Consider the following 18,921-nt stretch of genomic DNA (forward strand, 5'->3'; position numbering starts at 1 on the left):
GCAAACATTTACCTAGTGCCCAGATTTTTAGCAGCAGTCATCAGCTAGAGCTTTTATTATACTTTAATAGCATTGTTGTCTGCCAGAATGATATGTATCTTATATAAAGATATCAGATTTCTTATAAAAGGTTTATTTTTTATTAGAAGAATTAATAAGCTAGAAGAGTAACTTTAGGCTACTTCTGACTTTTAAACTGTAAGGATTTCATTCGTGAAAATCCTGACTTTTGTTTGATACTATCTTTGTCTTTCTAATTATTTCCAAAGCTTTTTCTGTGTCTGTGATATTAAACACTTTGTGGAAAGGGAAATATCTCACACTTCACATGCTGCAGGTTCTTGACCCATTTGCTTTTATTTCCTGAATGTGAATGTTTTATCAGTGGCAGACAGATAACAAAATTCAGCTATTGATGGATTAGGAAACCCAACTGGTTCTACTTAAGTGTGTGGAACATTTGCCACTGGCTTTTCTGAGAGGCAGGAGTGAGCCATGTTTTATTCTTACCTAAACTTTTCATAGCTTTTAGGTAAAAATATTTTTTATACAAATTGCAAAACAAGATATTTTACTTCTAACAGAAATTCCTATTGAATTAGAAAGCTGTGAGTGACTTTCCTATTTTCTGATTGTGAGTGGGATAACTCACCATTGTGCCAACCAAACACTTACTGAGCATATTTTTAGGAAACAAAGTTTTTTTTTCCAGCCAGACCTAATTATGAATGCTCTGATTTATTTTAGTGTGAAAACAGAACCTCAGTTGTGGATCATATTTTCTTTTTTTAACTGACGCATTTTCCAGAGAACTAGCCTGTGCTTTCTTGCCTATGTAGCAGCGTGACACTGAATCAGCAAGTGAATCTGTTCTTAAGGAGGTATTGCATCCTGTTCAGTTTTGTGCTGAACCTACGAAGGTTTGGTTGTTGTTCTCATAGTCCTCGAATGTGGATTGTCTGCATTGTTATCTTTTTCTTTAACCTACTGATAAACTAAAAGCTTGTCTTCAGTGGAAAGATGCATTGCTTTATCTTCTTTGGCACAGCTAATACAGTCCGATTCTCCCTTGTGAGCATTATAGGTGGGTCTGGGAGCACTAGCAGTAGACATTACTCAGTTTTCAGTTCTTTACTAGTTAGCCAAACTTTTAATGTTTGGGCTAAGAGTTACCATGTCAAGCATTTGCCTAAGGCTAATTTATTTTTATTTAATCTTTTGTAATGCCAGATAAAAGAGCTCATCTGTTTCCAAGAACGATAAGAAAAACATCTTGGGGTGGTTGAGGGTTTTTTTAATGTTAAAAATAATTGCAAGTTTCTTTAGAAAGGCTCTGGTGTTCGCAGTTTGGAATAGGGACTTGTATGCAGGCAAGATGCTGCCTTTGTGTCAGAGGCAGATGCACCTTTCGCCACCCAAGGAATATTCCCATGCTGGGTTGAGTCAGAAGCCTGTTAAGCACCGCAGTTTGAAAACCATCTTGTACATTTTAATCGCTAAAGATTTTACCTGTACTAAGCATGTCCTGAGTTGAGACTGAGCAGGTCTTTCTGCTAGATTCACAACCCTGAGCTGTGGTGGGAAGTACTGTGTGCGGGCAAGGGCACCGGCAGAGAGGCTGGGCACCGGCATCCCCTCTGCTCCCTGTGGCTACCTCTGAGCTGGGGTGGAGATGGGCACTGTGGGTCACTTCAGGCTCCTCCTGGTCTCTCCACTGTTCAGACTGGGGGCCTGGGTCCTCCATGATCTCCGTGACAAGTTTCTGTCCCGTGAAAAGCAGACTACGGGGTAGGGAGAGGTGGGTGGGAGGTGATGGGTGTCTGGGTTTCACCTTGATATACAGTTGGAACGCAACTGTGGAGTTGGGATGTGATTTCAGCACTCTCAGGACCTAAATGTCTCTCCAGACATGGCTGGTGAGCTGATGTAGCTGGTGACCTCAATTGGCTAGTGACCACATCTCTCTGGAAGAGCTGGCTCTTGCATTTTTAGGCATAGTGACAAAACCTGTAGCGTGGAAGAGGAAGAAACCTGGTTTGAATACAGATGGGACAAGAGTGTAACTTCCAAGAGAGGCAGATTTATACGAGAAGCCTTGGTGTGGAGAACTGAAATAGAAGAGAGGTGGTTGAGGCTGAGAGGTTATAAGGGAGAGACAGCAGAAGATGAAGAGCTGATGGGGGGAAACAGGACTGTCAGGTGGGAACCATTTGGATAAGGGAAAACTTGATGGCAATACATTTGAGTTTGCTGATTGAAAGACTTTTTAACAGAATTAAACTGTGATTGTAGCATATATTCTTGTTCAATATCAGGAAATTCATAGGAGAGCAAGTATGGGGGGAGGGAGCTGGGGTGGGTGGTGAGGACAAAGAGAGGCATTAGGCATGTTTGAACTATAAGGAGAGGTCTCAGTCAGAGTTTGAAAGTGCTTAGACACAACATGACTCACAGGGATTGAGTGACGACTTTCTTGACGACTAGAGTCTCTGTTGTGCACAAACTGGTTGAGGCTTTTCTTGCAGTGAGGGAATTCTTGGCTGATGTCTTTTTTGTGAGTTTACTAACATTTAACAGAGATGGGAATTATCCCCCCCCCCCCCCGTTGGGGACATGATTGGAATCTCTCTCTTCTATCTGGCCACTGACTTCAACATAACTTGTACAAATTAATTCTCATCTACCCCTGTGTTACATCTGGTTGATATTGCAGGGGCAATGGGGAAGCTCGTGGGAGCCTCAGAGCCACGGATCATGGCCCCGTAAGGAAACCAGCCTCAAAAACGAGGGAAGGGCGAGCCAGGCATGTGACTGGCAGATGCCTGCAGGATGCAGAGTGAGATCTCATGAGATTCAGACACAAAGGAGCTAGAGTGGCTGGGTAAGAAAATTAGGGAGAATGAATTTACCATTTGCAGGGAAACAGAGAGGCAGGTGAAGCTGATATGCATGTCTGAGGCTGAGCCTCTCCCCTCCTTCCCGCACACATGCTGTTCCTTGATAAGATCAGTGTTGGGTCACCGGATTTTGGGGGTAGGGGAGGGAGGGGAGCGCAACCCAGAGCTTTGGCTGGGAAGTGGCACACTGTTCTTGGCTTCGGCAGGGCCATGCATTTTGGCTGGCACAGGGAGTTGCGGGAGTTGTTAGGAAGCGAGCATGCCAAAATGACAATGGCTGGTGTAGAACCCCTTGCAAGGGAGCAGGAGATGGGAGCCAGTGGGAACTTGCTCGGTGCTGGAGCAGAGGCTCAGGCAGACTCCTGTGGAGGGCCTTGTTCTGGGAAGAGGCAGGAGAGACTGAACCTGCTGGAGACAGCTCTCCTCCACAGCCCGGGGCTCGGTCCCAGCACTGCCCTGCTCTCAGCAGCTGTTTATCAAACCGGTTTTCACAGTGTCCATTCCCCTCCAGGGAAGGCCCATGCACGGGACACTGTCCCGCCACTGGTGCCAGACAGGCTGACAGCAGATATCCTTACATCTCCCTGAGGGGAGACGCAAGAGGACCTAGAGTCCACACTGCATTGGTGTGGACTCTAGGTGTCTTGCAGGTGTCATTGTTACACCATGGGATAAAATTCCTTGCTTTGCTTCAGTTTCCTCCCAGTTTGCTTTAGAAAACTGCATATACATATATACAGGGCTCCAGAAGATATTAGGAAGTGCAAGAGTCTGAACTACCTCCACCAGTCCCTCTGGGGAGACAGGAAATAGGACCATAGCATTGGAGTGCTGTACCAAGCTTAATTTGTATTTTTGTGTTTTTCTTCTTAGCTGTTCAGATTTTTGCCTTTTCAGCTTCATATACTGTTAATCTGGCTTCTGTGTGTGGCCCTGTCTAGGCTCATAATGCTTTTCTGGGATACCAATAGGTGTACAGCATACCAGCACTGGGCGCTGGGTTTCGGACCTAGCTTAGCAAGCAGTGTGTCGCAGCAGTGCTATAAACTCACCTCTCTGCAGGCCAGACAAGGCAAACCTGTAAAAAGCAGTTATGTGAGTACGGTTGTGTCTCCAGTAGGCAATTCTGGGGGCAATTCTTCTAATAAGGCATTGCACCTTCTCGTTGCTCACTAGCCAGGAGAGAACCACAGGACAGACATGTTCTGGGATGGCATAGCCCAACTGAACAAGGTGGAACGAGCAATCTAGTACAGGCAAGTTAGCCAGGGGATGCTGCTGTATGGTTATTGAGATGTTCACTCCACTATAGCTGTCCCTATTAAGGAGAGAAGTGGGCTATACTATTTTATAGCTAGATAGGTCCGCCCATAGATCTTTTGGTGTATGGGTGTGCAGAGCAGAGCGGTTTTGACAGTCTGTTACGTGAGGTGGGTCGCCTCATGGGGCTGCACTCACGGATGGAAAATGCTGCTAAATGAATCAGCTACACCAGTACAAAACCTGTATGGAGAAAAGGCTTTGTACTTTTACTTGGAGTTACTGTCTCTATTAAGTTTTCCCCTTGGGAACTCTTTTGGTACAGTATGTGTCTCTTCCTTCTAAATAGCAAGAACTGGGTGAATGGGATTATATAGGTTCACCTCCTACTGTGAAATTGTTGCATGTTAAGAGTACGCAGCCGACCTCTTGCGTTGTCTGCCCAGCCTTTGGGTTGCTGGGGATAAAAGGACTTGCATGTGGGGGCACTGCCTCCAAACCCTCTTACGTGAGCCTGGCTGGGAAGGAAGACATGTTGTTCTGCATGTGAAAAAGAGATTTTAAGTCTTTCTTTTGTCGTCAGTTTGAGAGAACTACCCCTAAAAACCTCTAAGTAGCTCACTGTAAATAAATCTAGATGAGTGAAATACTTGTATTTTTAAAGTTCTTAAAACGTATTTTATAATGGAGCTGAAGGACATCTTTGCAGTGGGAGGTGCAGGAATTACAGCAATGTTTACCATCATCTGCAGTACAGGCAGGCATGGTACAGATTCTCCTATATAATCCAATAAAAATATGGTATGCCTGGCCTGTAATATAAAAACTGTCATAAACTTTTTGGTGTGCACTATCAGATACATTATGCTCTTCAAACCACATAAGACTAATTCATTGATGGTGTTTCAAGAGTTTCATTAGAAGCCAAGAGTTTCATTAGAAACTTTTACAGAAAATCATAAGTGACTGTTTACAAAGACAGTTCTCATGAGGTGTATTCTTTATTTGAGAGAAAAAAATGACTATTGTCTAGTCATAAAAGTAAAAAAGGATAGAATTTTTTTATTCATTATAGCTAATTAAAATGTGTATAATTTGAACATATTACAATAAATGCGTAAGTGCAGCACATTGGAATGTATTTTTATAAGAACAGTTGTTCACAATAGTTATGCAGCAAAATATTTTCCTTATTCTAATTTATTTCTCCTTTTGCAAAATCACACATCAAAGTGTCATTTAGGCAGTTTTCTGCATGCATACTGTCAGTCTTTTGCTTGAATATTTCAATAACAGCTAATCAATTGCAAAGTAAAAGTTCACGTTCAGCTTACTTATTAATTCATTTACTAACGCCATGCTGATATCAGTGACATGTTTAAAAATAAATCTGGAAACAATCCCGCTAAATCAGAGGGAAAAACATATAAGAAAGTTGTATCAGAACTGAGTTGTTTGACATTAATGGTCTCTGTGCTGCCACTTCAAAGTTCATGTGCACTCCAAGAAACTGAGGAGACTGACTATTGATAATTAAAATCAGAAAGATACTGGGTTGTATGGATTCCATACCAGAAGAATAAGCAAAATCATTCTTAGTTTACAATGAAGAGGTAAGGTTAAAAAAAAAAGAAAAGGCATTTTTTAACATTTCAAATAGTATTGGATTAATTGAAAGAATTAAAAATAGAAGCAGCTTTCATTCTTTGAGTTACCATTTGAAGCCCTTGAGTAAAGCTGATGACGTTTCTGGACAAAAGAAAATCAATAGCATGCCACTTTTAGTATCTACCGAATGTTAGGTAGTTAATAATTTAAAAAAGAGAGCTTACAAGGTTTTCCCTTTTGTGAGAGAAGCAGCCAAGTTCGGGTGCCTGTTGGGTATTCCTTTGTATGCTCGCTCTCAGTGAATTAAAATGGCTTTTCCTCAAATAAGAGAAACTGCCCTCAAATTGCAGGGCAAGATTTTTTGATAGCCTTGATATGAACCACCTCAAAGATGAGAGCCTTTAAAAAAAAAATCTTTCAAAGGTATTTTTGGATTAATACTATTTGACCAGCTCTTGAAGACAAAAAAGGGAATTGTAGTAGCAACAAATGCAGGCAGAGGTATTGTGCCTGCTCAAGGACTTGACCACAATTTCTTCTCAGAGGAAGCTCCTGAAGAATGACCAAAATAATTTTCGGGCATGTGTACCTTAACAGTTGTGCGTTGCACAAGTGTAATTTTTTTCCATCTCCTGACCTGAGCTCAGATCTGTTTTCTGCTTCCAGGGATGTGCAGCACAGATGGCAGAGACTAATTGGGGTGGAGGGCAGAGCCTCTATGTGCTCTTGAAATCCCGCGCCTCTCCGGAGGTCGAGGGGGCAGTTGCTGTAGCACAGGCATCCTTGGGGCTGCTGTGAGCGGTGACAGCCTCCCCAGGTTTGCCTGCTGGTCGTGATGCAAAGCTGAGTGGTTGTAGCAGTCATCTGCTGCACTTCTCTCTGGACAAATTCCTCCATCCCTCCGTCTGACTCGGCCGGCAGAAGTGTGCGTGTGCGTGGAGGTGCCTATAGAGAGCCCTGCAGCAGCCCCGGCAGATGCAGAAGCAGCATTTGGGGTTCACATCAGCTTTGCTGTGCCAGGGTTGGTTTATGTTGGCCACCTTTTCTTGGGCTTGCATTTTACCAGTGTTGCTGCAAATAGACGTCTGGCAAACTGCTTCCTCCCACCTTTTCCAAGCATCAGAGCTTTGGAGGGCAGGATGGGCCTCAGAGAGATGCAAATAGTTTCCTTATAGCAGCCCGGGCGCTCAGAGATGTGGTGCTGTTCCCATCTGCCCTCCAACAGCTTGTGCTAAGCCCCGTCTCTGCTAAAACTTGCACCGTAGCAGGCTGAGACTTGGTCTGGGAGCTTGGGGTTTGTTGCCCTTCCCGCCCTTTCCTTCTTCCCAGAAAACAAGAATAAGTCACAGCAGGACTTGTTTCACCTTTCTGTCTGTCCGTAACCTTCACACCAGTGTTCAGCCCCAGCCACTATTCTAGATGTCATTATATGCTGCATATGCAGACTATGGAGGAAATGGAAATGTTTCCAACTCTGTGAGCAGTTGCACCATGCATCAGAGTAAGTGCTGCAGAGGAAGGAGAGTACAACGTGACATCTGACCAGACCCCCTCTAATTTGTGTCTTTCTGTTGTTAAAGTTGAGATATGACATGCAGAGAAACCATACCTGGCAGCTGAGTTTTCCCGTCATTCTGAGGGGTAATGATAGAGAGAGATGCCAATCAGAGCTTTTGTAGAGCCCGGTCATGTAATTTGTGTTGTGTTTCTTTCATCATACCATCAGCCAGCATCACTTATGTTCAGTCTTAAGATCTCCGTATGCAGGTATGCTGTGTTACACACAAACCTTTTGTTTGCTCTGTCGTCTTCTCTTGTTTCTTCCCCTCACGCTGCTTCTGCAGTTGCTGCATTAAGCAATAGGCAGCCATAGGTGAATCACTATGGGTGTTGGCTGTGCTAAAAAGACCCTGAAAATATCTCCTCCTCAGCCCGAGCAGCAGTAATGAAGCAGGACTGTCAGGTGGCAAGACCCCTCCAAAGAAGGAATGGTGCAGATGCACAGCACGTGCAATTTAAAATGGTAATTTAATATGCCATCATTGGGCTGACGTCAAGAAATGGGATGTTAAAGGCTTTTTAATGGACACATGAAGTAGCACGAGGATGAAGCTGACACTCTCTCATGTCTGTGAGCAGAGGTGGCCTTTCTGCTGTATCAGGTCCATGTGTTTTAGAGAGAAGACAAATGGCCTGCAACATTATTCTCCATAAGCCACATCCATCTACATGTAAATTATAAAGGTCAGGTCCACTTGTACGGTAATCAAATTTTAATAAAATAAGAATAATTTATAACATTGAAGTCCACATTATAATTGAGCAGGATAGCCTCAGTACACGATATAGTTTATGCATGAGCTCAGGATTCTTTGAAAGATGCTGAAATCAACATTGTGTGCTAGGGATGTGGATACTTATTTTAGGCACTGAGTTTGAAAATTGTGGTTTGTAGAAATATATGCAAAAATATTGCCAAAATAAGCATTCAAAACCTCATTTCAATATGCAGCTGCTTGTAAGCCTAGTAATTACGAGATATGGGGTAAATTTACTACATCTTTTCTCACACACACCAGTGAGGTAGAAGATGCAGATTTCTGATGAAGACTTAATAGATCTTTAAACTCCAGCCAGGACTCAGCAGAAAGCCGTATGGGAGAGCAGGTCTGCTGCTTAGTGTGGTCTTGTCTCCACTGGTCTGAGCTCTTTGATGGAGGGAATGTTGTTGGGATCACTCAGCTCCCACCTATTGTAGATGGATTAATTATTGTTGTGGATCTGCAGCATTGAGTTCTGGCACAACAGCAATGGGTTAACTCAACTTTTAATGTCTTCAAAACACTTTTCACAAATGAACTCATTTATCCTCACAATTCTGCAGGGAGGGAGGGAGGGAGAGAGAGAGAGTCTACCTGTTTTCTAGATAAAGGAACTGAAGTGGGGGTTTTGACATTTTTCTCAGCAGGAATCAATCAGTGTTGGCTTTACACTTCACATGCCATCACCAATCACTCATTGCTCTAAATGCCGTGTTTACACTCTGCAGCAGGAGATCCATGCTCCTTCTAGCTTGCTCCTTCTCTGAAATAAATCAACAGGTTTTACCTCTACTTTCTCCTCCAGCTGGCGTGATGCTGGTCCCTGAAAGGAAGACGGAGGATGGGTTTGAGGAGCACTTCGGCTTGAACTACTTGGGACACTTCCTGTTGACTAACCTCCTCTTGGATACGCTGGAGCAATCAGGAACGCACAGTCACAATGCTAGGATCATCACTGTCTCATCAGCCACCCATTATGCAGGCAAATTGCACCTGAACGACTTAAAAAGCAGGTACCGATCCATTTTTGGTATTCAGTGATCTGCAGTAAGGGTGTGCAGATTTAACTCCCAGAGAAGTTACTGAATACTGAATGTGGGGGGTTTTGTTGCCTTTTTTTTTTTTTTTTTTTTTTTGGTGGATGGTGATTCTCAAGCAGTTGCTAACTATCTTTCAGACTTGAGCAAAGCTTGCAGCCTTCAGTCAAAGATACAAGTAATTTATAACCTTGTAAACTGAGTCTTTTATTCTGAACCTTGAAAGCCTTGCTTCCTTTCTGATGCTTACACTGCGGTGACGGTTGTGGTGCAGAGCCTGGACTCCTCACTGCCTCATCAGGGAGACTCTCAATAACTGCGATGTTTTAAAATGGTTTGGGTGAATGCTAATAGACTTCATCCTCAAGTGAGTGCATATGTAGAGGCCCTGATCCTGCCCTCAGATGGGTGCAGACAGATGCCTGTGGCCACCAGCTCCCTGCCTGCTGGGCGCGGGGCTGCTGACTTGGCTTTGGGGGCAGCTAGCCACGCCTGCCCAGCTGCCTCGCAGCTTCGCCTGGCCCACACGCTGCCTGCTCCTCCTTCCTCCCCGCCAGCTCTGCCCACTGGCCTGCAGCTCCTGGCACACCATCCTCCCCTCCTTCTGCCTCTGGCCTGTGCCTTGTCCTGCACTGCTCCTGACATTCTGGTCCCCCACCTCTGCCTCCCTCACAGCCCTTCTCCACCTTCCCCGCCTGCCTCCCATCCCCGGGCTGTGTCATCCCTCCCATCCCCTTGGTGCTTGCCCTCTCGCACATCAGCCCGGTGATTCACTGCAAATGCTGGAGCCCCGGCTCTTGTCTGGGTCACCCCCTGCACTTCCCTTGGAGCTTACCGAGATCCAAGTGCGCGGCCGTTCTGGGTTTTTAACCCAGTAAGATGGGTTAAAATGCATGGCCGTATTCTGTCCAACTACTTTCATTTAGGAAAACTGTGGTTGAATGTCTATGGGATATTCCTAACATTAAGATGACATCAAATGATGCGGTAAATGTCTCTGGTGTCATACAGGAACCGTGTAGAGTTGTTTAGTTAATTGAAGAACGGGCAGGATAACTGAGATACATTTCAAAATTTCCCCACGCAGTCATGTGTGGCAATTACGTGCTTACTAACAGGCTCAAACAGAGCCTGTCTTCTGATGGGCTCCAGAGCGTTTCTGCCTGCACAGAGCCAGTCTGAGTTCTGCATCATTTCCATGGAGAAATTCTGTCTCCGTCCTTTGACAGGAACTTCAGTATGCGTTCAGAGGCACCTGGCCCGAGGTTTCATTTTGGAACAAAGACTGAAATTAGAGGGCTGGGCTGTTGCCACTGCAGACATTTTACATATGAATGCTGCATTAAGCACGTCAAGCTTTCTGTTTGACTTCTGATTACATACTACGGCATCAGTTTTATTACAAGCACATTGTTTAAACTCTGCAGGGCAGTCGCAGTTTAATCTCTTGCTTGTAAAACAACCACAGGAAATTACCCTTACTCTTCACTTGATGTACGTATTCATTGTTTCTGATGGGCATGTGCCGGATGGCACCACGCAAAGGGGCTAAGGGGAGTGTAATTAGTATTTCTTTGGGCTAAAGTGCAGAATGCAAAATTAAATGTGGCTGTTCTGTGTCTCTAGATAACAGCAGTTTCCTTGATTATAGCAAAGCCTTGTACTGAGACTCTTTAATTTAGAATCATCCTTACCTGTGATTCATCATTATTAACTCATATTTTAAAGGAATGTTTCCAGAAATGTTTCCGTTAGGAAAGTTATGGTTGAGCATGAACATGACCAATCTGATGTAAAAAATACTAATATACCAGTGAGATTTACCTGCAGCTTTTGCGCCAAACCCTGCCCTTTACATTTCAACTTTATTGGTGTAGGGAGAGCTATAAAGGATGACAGACTCTGGCTGATTTTGCCTGCTCTTTCCCACATGGATGCTCTGAATTGCTCGTGGGCAGCAGCAGTGCCTGCTTTCCGAGCACACAGGCACACCAGTGGGACCCAGAGGGGGCTGTGGATTCAGCTCCAAACCTTTTCTTGGTTCAGGTGGAAGAAGATACTCTTTTTTAGCCTAACTGCCCATAAGCCTTAATTTGGGCCAATAGTTAGTTACCGCATAAATGGTGCTGCTAAAAACAGTGAGATTGCTTGTGTGTTCGAGTGTGTGCCTACAGCGTGAGCGGGTGGTTTAGCAACCCTGGAAGACTGTTGCGGGGTACCATACACAGGCATTGCCTACACCATGGGGCCTTGGAGACACCTTGTGATTCAGAGCAGCATTTAAGAGCCTTAATGGATGTGGTAAAGACACCCATGGTAAGCGCTATGATATGATAGCGTTCCACAAATTGCCAGTTTCCCAGTGATGCCATCCCTCAGTTTTGCTGCTGGTGTGAATGGGAAATCTTTCTAAAAATTCTATACTGGCTTTTTCCTTATTTTGAGTTGCACTAGCTGGCCATAATTAATTTCACGACTTGGGTGTATGTTCCCAGATTGGATGGTAGTCCTAACCTTGCAGGGAGGCAGCAAAACAATTTAAAGTCATTTATTCACAGTGGAGAAAGGGGGCCATACTCTGTGCTGGAAAAATTACTGGTGGCAGCAGACTGAGTTGTTTGCCATGCTCTTGTCCCATTATTCCTAGATTTTGGTTGCACTAGTGTCCAAACTGGAAGTAAGTGATGGTGGCGGAGGAGGTCTGCTCATCCATCAAAGCGAAGGAAAGGCAGAAGCCTGTCGTGACATAAAGGAGACAGGAAACCGAGGCTCAGTTCTCTGCTTTACCACAGATTTTTCTATGGGATCGTTCTCCCACTCAGGAGTGGCAGTCACAGTTGGGTTGGCAGTCACAGTTGTGGCCACTGCTTCCATTGCTTGTGCTTGCTGCTCAGAGTTCTGCTCAGAAGCCAAAAGTCATCCATATCACAGTGATCACAGGGCAACAGCATAATAAATAATTGTTGTAAGGTCTGTCCCATGAACAATATTAAATGCACCTTGCGCTACTGTCTTCCACGTTTCCTCTTTGGTTTGTTTTCTGCCATTTTACCAATCTGATTTATCCCATATTTCTCTTTTCAGCTCCTTTTTGGTGGGAGGGTTAATTTTTTTCTTGATTTTCCTTGCATTTTACTTTATTTTTCTTCCTTTGTTATCTTTCTCTTCATGCCTGCCTACTTGATTTCTATGTTCATAGTTTCATCTTCACTTGTGTCTTTTGAGCTTTTTTGTCTCCATTGCCTTTTCCTTCCCTATCTCATCATTTTTTCATCTGTTTTTGGGGGGGAGTGTCTTATTTCCACCCACCAGTTCATTTCCTCCTCTCCATTTATCTTCCTCTTATCTTGTCTCCCTAGCCCCAGTCCTATTTCTCCCCTACGAATGTCATTTCTCCCCCTTCCTGCCCATCCTCTTCACACACAGCAGTAAAAGAGACACAGCATGGGTACATCAAGGCAGGACAGAGCTTGTTCCAAACTGGCAGGGCATAGCTTGTTTCATGTGTGTTATTGAAAATGCAAACGCACAAGAGCAATGACTGTTCTCCCAGTTCTTTTGCTGAAGGATATATGAAGAACATCAAACACCTTTGTGGTCTTTTAGATCCAGACCATTTTCAACAGCAATCACATGAGTCGACAAGGGGATCCCTAAGGCAAATCATTCTCCTTCATCCCTACTTCGAATACGACTGTTTTCAAGGAGGTGAAAGTTTAACAGAAACGCTATCTGCAAGCGTTTCAACAGTGGTGATTTCAGCAATTACATGCTGAGGGTAGTACTCTGCGCACTCTAACAGCATAGCTGGGATGTCCTTTCTTCATTCTTGCCTGCCTTAAATAATACTTTCTAAAGTGAGAGAAGAAAAAAAATATGATCATGAGAGAATATGGCTGTCTGGTTTTAGGAAAAGCTTGAAGAGCATTGTGCCATCCTCTTGGGTTGAGATAGGCTTGAACAGTGCACTGGAGTTCATGGTGCTCTTACAAGGCTGGGATGGAGAGCACTCCTTCAAGTACTCTACCTACCAAAGAAAGAAGGAATTTTAGGAAAATAAAGAGAAGACTACCTTATTCCCTTTCCCAGGCTGTGGGTCACACCTGAATATGTTCCTTTTCCCAGGGGTAGCATCTTTGTGTGTTCTGTCTAGCTTTGTCTCCATGACTAACTATTCCTTTCATCATCTTCTCTTTTTGCATGCCAAATGGGCCCTGTAATGCTGTGAATTACAGATCTATGAACTCCCCAGCCACAGTAACACAGCTTCTTTTCTGGTTCACGTCTCCTGTATGTTCAGGAACAGTTAGTCACACTTTTTTCTGCTCTCTTTCCTCTGCTCTCTCACTGCAGAAGGAGCTGATGTTTTTTTGTAACTCTCCAAGGTGGTACAGTCCCCAGATAATTTCTGTATTTTTTCCCTGTAGCCCTAGTGCATGAGTCATGTCAGAGACGATAGAGATTGAATGAAAGGAATTGCAAAAATTCCTGGGTGCCATATGTGCTTCCTAGCTGGTGTAGAATAGGGTAAACAGCTCTGCCCAGGACCTGGGAGGATGCTGGGGAGAGGACGCAGCTCCAGTTCATCTCCTCTGCTAGGCAGTTCATAAGGGCTGTAACAGGAGGTGTCACATACTGCTGGGAAAATCTGCCTAGCAAAGTCCCTGGAGACCTCCTGGTCTTGGATGGGTGGTGTCCTTCATCTTCACTTCTTGTGTGTGTGTGGTGATTGTTGGTAAATGAAGTCGTATTGAGTTTGGGCAGAAAGTTGAGGATTTTGTCCCATCAGCATTGCTGAGATTTTGAGAATATTGTCCATGAATAGCAATGAAAAGTCAAAATGTCAAATTACTTTTGGACAATATGAATCCATTTTTCAGACCACAACCATTGATTTCAGTGATTTCAGAATATTTTATTTCTAATTTATTTGTAAATTGAAGTATAATGTTGATCAAACTGAAACTCCAAACCTTTAATTTCTAAGTCATCCTGTTGAATAAGGTATCTCCATCAGTTTCAGATTACTTTTTTTTTAAGCTGGACATTTGTTTAAAACAGTTTTTTTCCCTAAGAATGGTTTGATGAGTCAACATTTTTTCAAAGCTTTTCTTTTTTTTAAATTCCCAGTTGGTTCCTTCCAGTTGGTGCCTTTTCACAACTGATCTATCACTTGTAGTTTCTTAATTCTCTCTGACTGGAAGAACTTATGGGATGTACAATATCTTCAATTCAAGCAAAAGGAAACATGAAGCTGATGTAGCATAGTAGTAGCATAGTACTATTGTTTCCTTTCCAAATTTTTAAATAATAAAGGAAAATTTGTAAAAGGAAGTAGGAGGGGTTTTAAATATTACCCTTTTATTTGTTAATCCATCTTAGCCAGTACAGAAGTCTTTCACAGTTACATATAGACCTGTGTCACTGGACTGCTGTTTAATAAAATGCTGTGAAAACTACAGCAATTGTAATCATAACAGATTGTTCTAGACAATAATATAGATACATGTTTTTATAGATTTTATTTTACTCAAGGAATATATGTTTTTGTTTGATTTGTACTGTTTAAACAGCGTTCCCACAGTGACTTTTATTGCATATTCTGGTTCTATTTGCAAGATAAATCATGTTCCCTTGACAGGATCAAATACCAACTGCAGCACACTGCTGTATTCAGTTAATCATCTCCTTCCTGCAGCAGGTTACCAAGTTTTCCTGTCTATAGTTAGATGATAAGTATTCAAATGCTTAATGCACATACATAAGGATATTTCAGTCCTTCTTTGCAAAATGTTTTCTGTATAAATGTAAAAGGATTTGCTGCTTTGCAAAATGATCCTTTGCTTTTGCAGCAATTAGCATTAATTGCAAAAATTTACTTACTGGCCTGGAAAATTAGTGTATTGGTGAAGGCACAGATCTCAAATTCCGTAAATTAATTAAAAACAATAAATGGGCTATTATATCAGCAGACCAATTCATCAATCCAAAAGACAGAGTTTTAGTTCATATGCAGCATGTGTTTTATCCCTGTTGCAGGCCAACCCATAATGAAGAAATATTTAAGTCAGGATGCCAGCTTTAGAAAGTTTTAATTTTACATTTATCAGCGTATTTTTGTTCTGTCTAATCAAAATACTTTTAGGGTTCACTGGTTTCTGAAGAACAATAACACAGTGTAACACTACTCTCACAAAGGTAACTCCAGACTTTAATGTATTCAGGGAAGTTAAATGTAGCTACCTGGTGTGTAACAATGTTAAATGCCTTCTTGTCTAAAAGAGATTAATGGTCTTAACGAAGGATTATTAATAATGGTTAATGATTTAATAGGACACAGTGTTTCTGAACGAGTTCAAAATTGCAACGTGTTGGGAGGTATGTGATATACGGGTGTTTCTGCTGCTCAGCCTCTCCCTGCACAGCAGGTTGGGTGGGTGAAGTCAACTCTCTGTGGCACACAGGACAGCAGATCTCGCAGATGTGCTGTTTTCCAAAACGGCAAGACGGTTCAATGGTAATTTGAAAGTTAATGTACTGCACTCGTGTGACAGAGAAGGCAAAAGGGACTTGAGGAGAATAGGGAGTGGAGATAGCTTGTCACCCTTGAGAGGGGAAGGTTTAACATCTCCCTGTGAGCAAAAAGACTCGTTAAGGCTGAGTGAACCTTAAAAGCTTTGGAGCTCAGGTCCTGCGTGATTATTCAAATGGTTTTAGCATTCCTCTCAATCTCTCTAACTACCACCATCCTCACAGTACCTTTTCAGAAGAGTTGTCCTTTGAGCTGCCTAGCGTAGCTGGGGAAAGCTGGCACACATGCCTGTAAATCCCTGGAATAACACGGTAAAGGAAACATGCAAAACGATCAGCTTGCCTTCCACAAATCCCATCTGGGTTCAGCCCTGCTGTTGCTCCTGCTTCTTCACAACCATACATCCCTGATCTTGCCATGTGCATTAAGGATTGCAAGCTGTAATAAAGGGAGGCAAAGGCAGACTTCTGCCTCTGCAATTCCAAATGATAACCTTTTCTCTGCTCCCCATCCTAAACCTCTTCTTTCCACGCAGGAGAACTTTGTCTGTTCAAAAGCAGACCAGGCATTTGAACACTTAAACCTGTGAAGAAAAATTGGTCTTTTAATCAAATCGAATTCTCTATAAAAAATGTGGGGTTTATGAGAAATATACTTTCTAATTAAAATAAGTCACCGTAAAAGTGAAATATTTTAGCCCCCAGGAGTTTTAATACTGCCAGAATGACTTATGCAGTTGCAGCTTCATTGATCCATTTCTTCTGTTCTTGTTATATGTCAGGCGCTGCGGTTCTCCTGCATTTCTTGTCACGGGAGGTGGAGGCTGGCTGTACACAGCACCGCCTCGGCCTCCCAAGAAGGGCAGAGACCAAGGAGCCCTGTGGCTCACAGTAGCTTTCTGAGAAGCTCAAGAGCTTTTAACAGTGATGCTAGCTATAATATGGCACTGCAGAAGTGTCCAAATTAAAATATTATGAGTTTTGCATGAAATCTTTTGGCTCTTAGCTCAAGGGGGGGGGGGGGGGGGGGGTGTGTGTCAGTATCTGAATTGCCAGCAAAAATCAACCAGTCTGCCAAAGCAGGAGTATCTTTTAACTCTTTTTTCAGTGAGGGCTGGGGCAGGGCAGATCTGTGACTATGTGTTGGTTTTTCAGGGTTTGGACATGAAGCTTCTCGTCGTTTCCTGGAAAGCCAAACCTGCCTGACTTCACTTGCTTCTGGTGTGTTTGCAAGTGGAAGAGATCTCATGCGCTCTGGCCCCAGGCCATGACATGCCCCTTCTTAGGAAATGTTGGTTTTCCATTACAGATCTCTGTTTACAGTGCTCCAGGGTGACACAGTATTGGGAAATTTATAAAACAAAAGCAAAAACTAACTCTAAGGCTAAACGGTAGAGAAAGCGATTGCTGTCACTGTTCCTTATGATACTTTGAAATAACCCCTTTGCAATGCTGGCTGTGGACCACTTTGAGCCGCTGTGTGTTATTCGTTTCTAGCAGGTTCTTTTGTTTGTTGAAGTTGACTTGTTTATGTTCCTTAAGTGAGACCCTCCTCTTCATAGCCCCTTATCATACGCTTATTTAAATCCCTCATCTTTTCTGACAGCGGCCAAGGGCAGCTGGTGACATACGGTCTCACAGGAACAAAAGCCTTTCCTGCCGTGTCTGGGCTATCAGTCATTTCCTGGGTGCAGAAAACTTCCACACTTTAATCTCTCCTGTACCTGCTGGCATTTCAGCCATATTTCTTCTTTAACTTATCTGTCTTCCAACAAAGAGGAAGACTTCTCATGACTGTTTTTAACAAATAGTTGACTTCCTTTATGAGCTTGTTCCTTGTCTTAATTCATGTACTGGGAGTTAGTCAGTTTTACCTCTCAGTTTGAAGCTGTGATAATCATATCCTCACTACGTAAGAAAACTTTGAAAAAGCAGAAGTTGTTAGATTGTTTCAACAAACAAAACCTGATTTTCAAAATAATTTTGTTGTGCCAGACTTGATGGTCTTGTGTTGCTTCTGTGGACAGAGTGTGATGGCATAGGACTTTCTGCACAGTATTTATAGACACCTTGGAGGAAAAAGGATTTTGCAGTCTGTCTGTACATTCAAGCCATGTTTCTCCTGGTAAGACAGACTAGTCCTTCAGCGTGTTGAACATTTGCACTTGCAGAACACATCCAGCGCCTCCTCAACTCCAAGACAGTGCAGTGGGTTCAGCCCATCACAAAATGAAACCTTATGTTATCTTCACATATACACCAACACATTTCATGTAGTCAGCTGAAAATCTGCTAACCACATTAGGTGAACTGCTCTGGATTCGAAAGAGCAGCACTTTATTATGCATAACCAGACCCTGCAGTTCCTTTTCAGTCTCAGAATGAAAAGGCCAGAATCTGCAACTGGTCTGGAAAAGTCTACACCAGCTTTAACATTATTTTATCGAAATGGAAATAAGATTTTGGATTGTTCGAGTTATTACTGGGCCATTTTATGGCCCTACGTGCGTTCTGGTGGAAGAAACCATAAGAAGACCCATGGCTTCCTTCAACCTAAAAGCTCTATTGCAGGAGAGCTAGGAAGCTTTCCACAAGTGGGTGGAGAGTGCCTCAGAGCTCTTCTTGATATAATCCAGAGGTAATCTTAAAAGATGTGTGACGATCTTCAGTAACCTGAGATCTAGATTATCCGAGAGATAATATTAAAAGATATGTGGCAGTGACGTTTCCCCATCACTCTAAAGGGTCACGAGGACACAGAATGTACGTCTTGGAGCCTTGATCTGTTTCTTGGCTGCAGCAGTGCAAAACTTTGCTTGCTTCTATTTATTTACTCATTCATTTGTTTGATGGAGATTTTTAATTGAATGAAGGGATACCATTATGCTCAAATGCCACTTCAAATATTAGTAAGTACTTAACTCTGCATCATATGAACTGACTGTAAAAGAATGATGCTTTAGAAGAGGCAATTTATATCACTCTTTATAAAGAGATATATTTTCTGGGATAATGGAATTACAGTAATTACAACTTGAACTTGCCATCAATATTTAAAATCAAAATCATTGAAAACATATGAAATTAACACCAGTTTTATGCAAACAGAAAAATTAGACTTTTTTTGAGATACTGATTCTGGTGAGACTTTGAGAAGACCAGCCTTTGAGACCGTGTTTCATCATTTGAGAACTGTGCTGAGCACACAGCAATGGAGCTGCACACAGCAAGGCAATCAGTAAAGCAGGAGGGTTCTTGACATCTCAC

The 18,921-nt window shown here is 42.9% G+C and overlaps 1 protein-coding gene across 2 annotated transcripts in view; it reads left to right on the forward strand.

Annotated features, from left to right (window-relative positions):
* Window positions 1-18,921, forward strand: part of DHRSX (dehydrogenase/reductase X-linked) — a 169,479-nt gene that overhangs the window by 113,514 nt on the left and 37,044 nt on the right. For both annotated transcript variants that reach the window (XM_075522924.1, XM_075522934.1), the window contains one exon: window positions 8,892-9,099. In XM_075522924.1, coding sequence (XP_075379039.1) covers window positions 8,892-9,099 — 208 coding nt within the window. The remainder of the gene's footprint in view (window positions 1-8,891; window positions 9,100-18,921) is intronic.

This window comes from Mycteria americana, chromosome 1, assembly GCF_035582795.1.
Source record: "Mycteria americana isolate JAX WOST 10 ecotype Jacksonville Zoo and Gardens chromosome 1, USCA_MyAme_1.0, whole genome shotgun sequence".
In the NCBI taxonomy this organism is placed as follows: Eukaryota; Metazoa; Chordata; class Aves; order Ciconiiformes; family Ciconiidae; genus Mycteria; species Mycteria americana.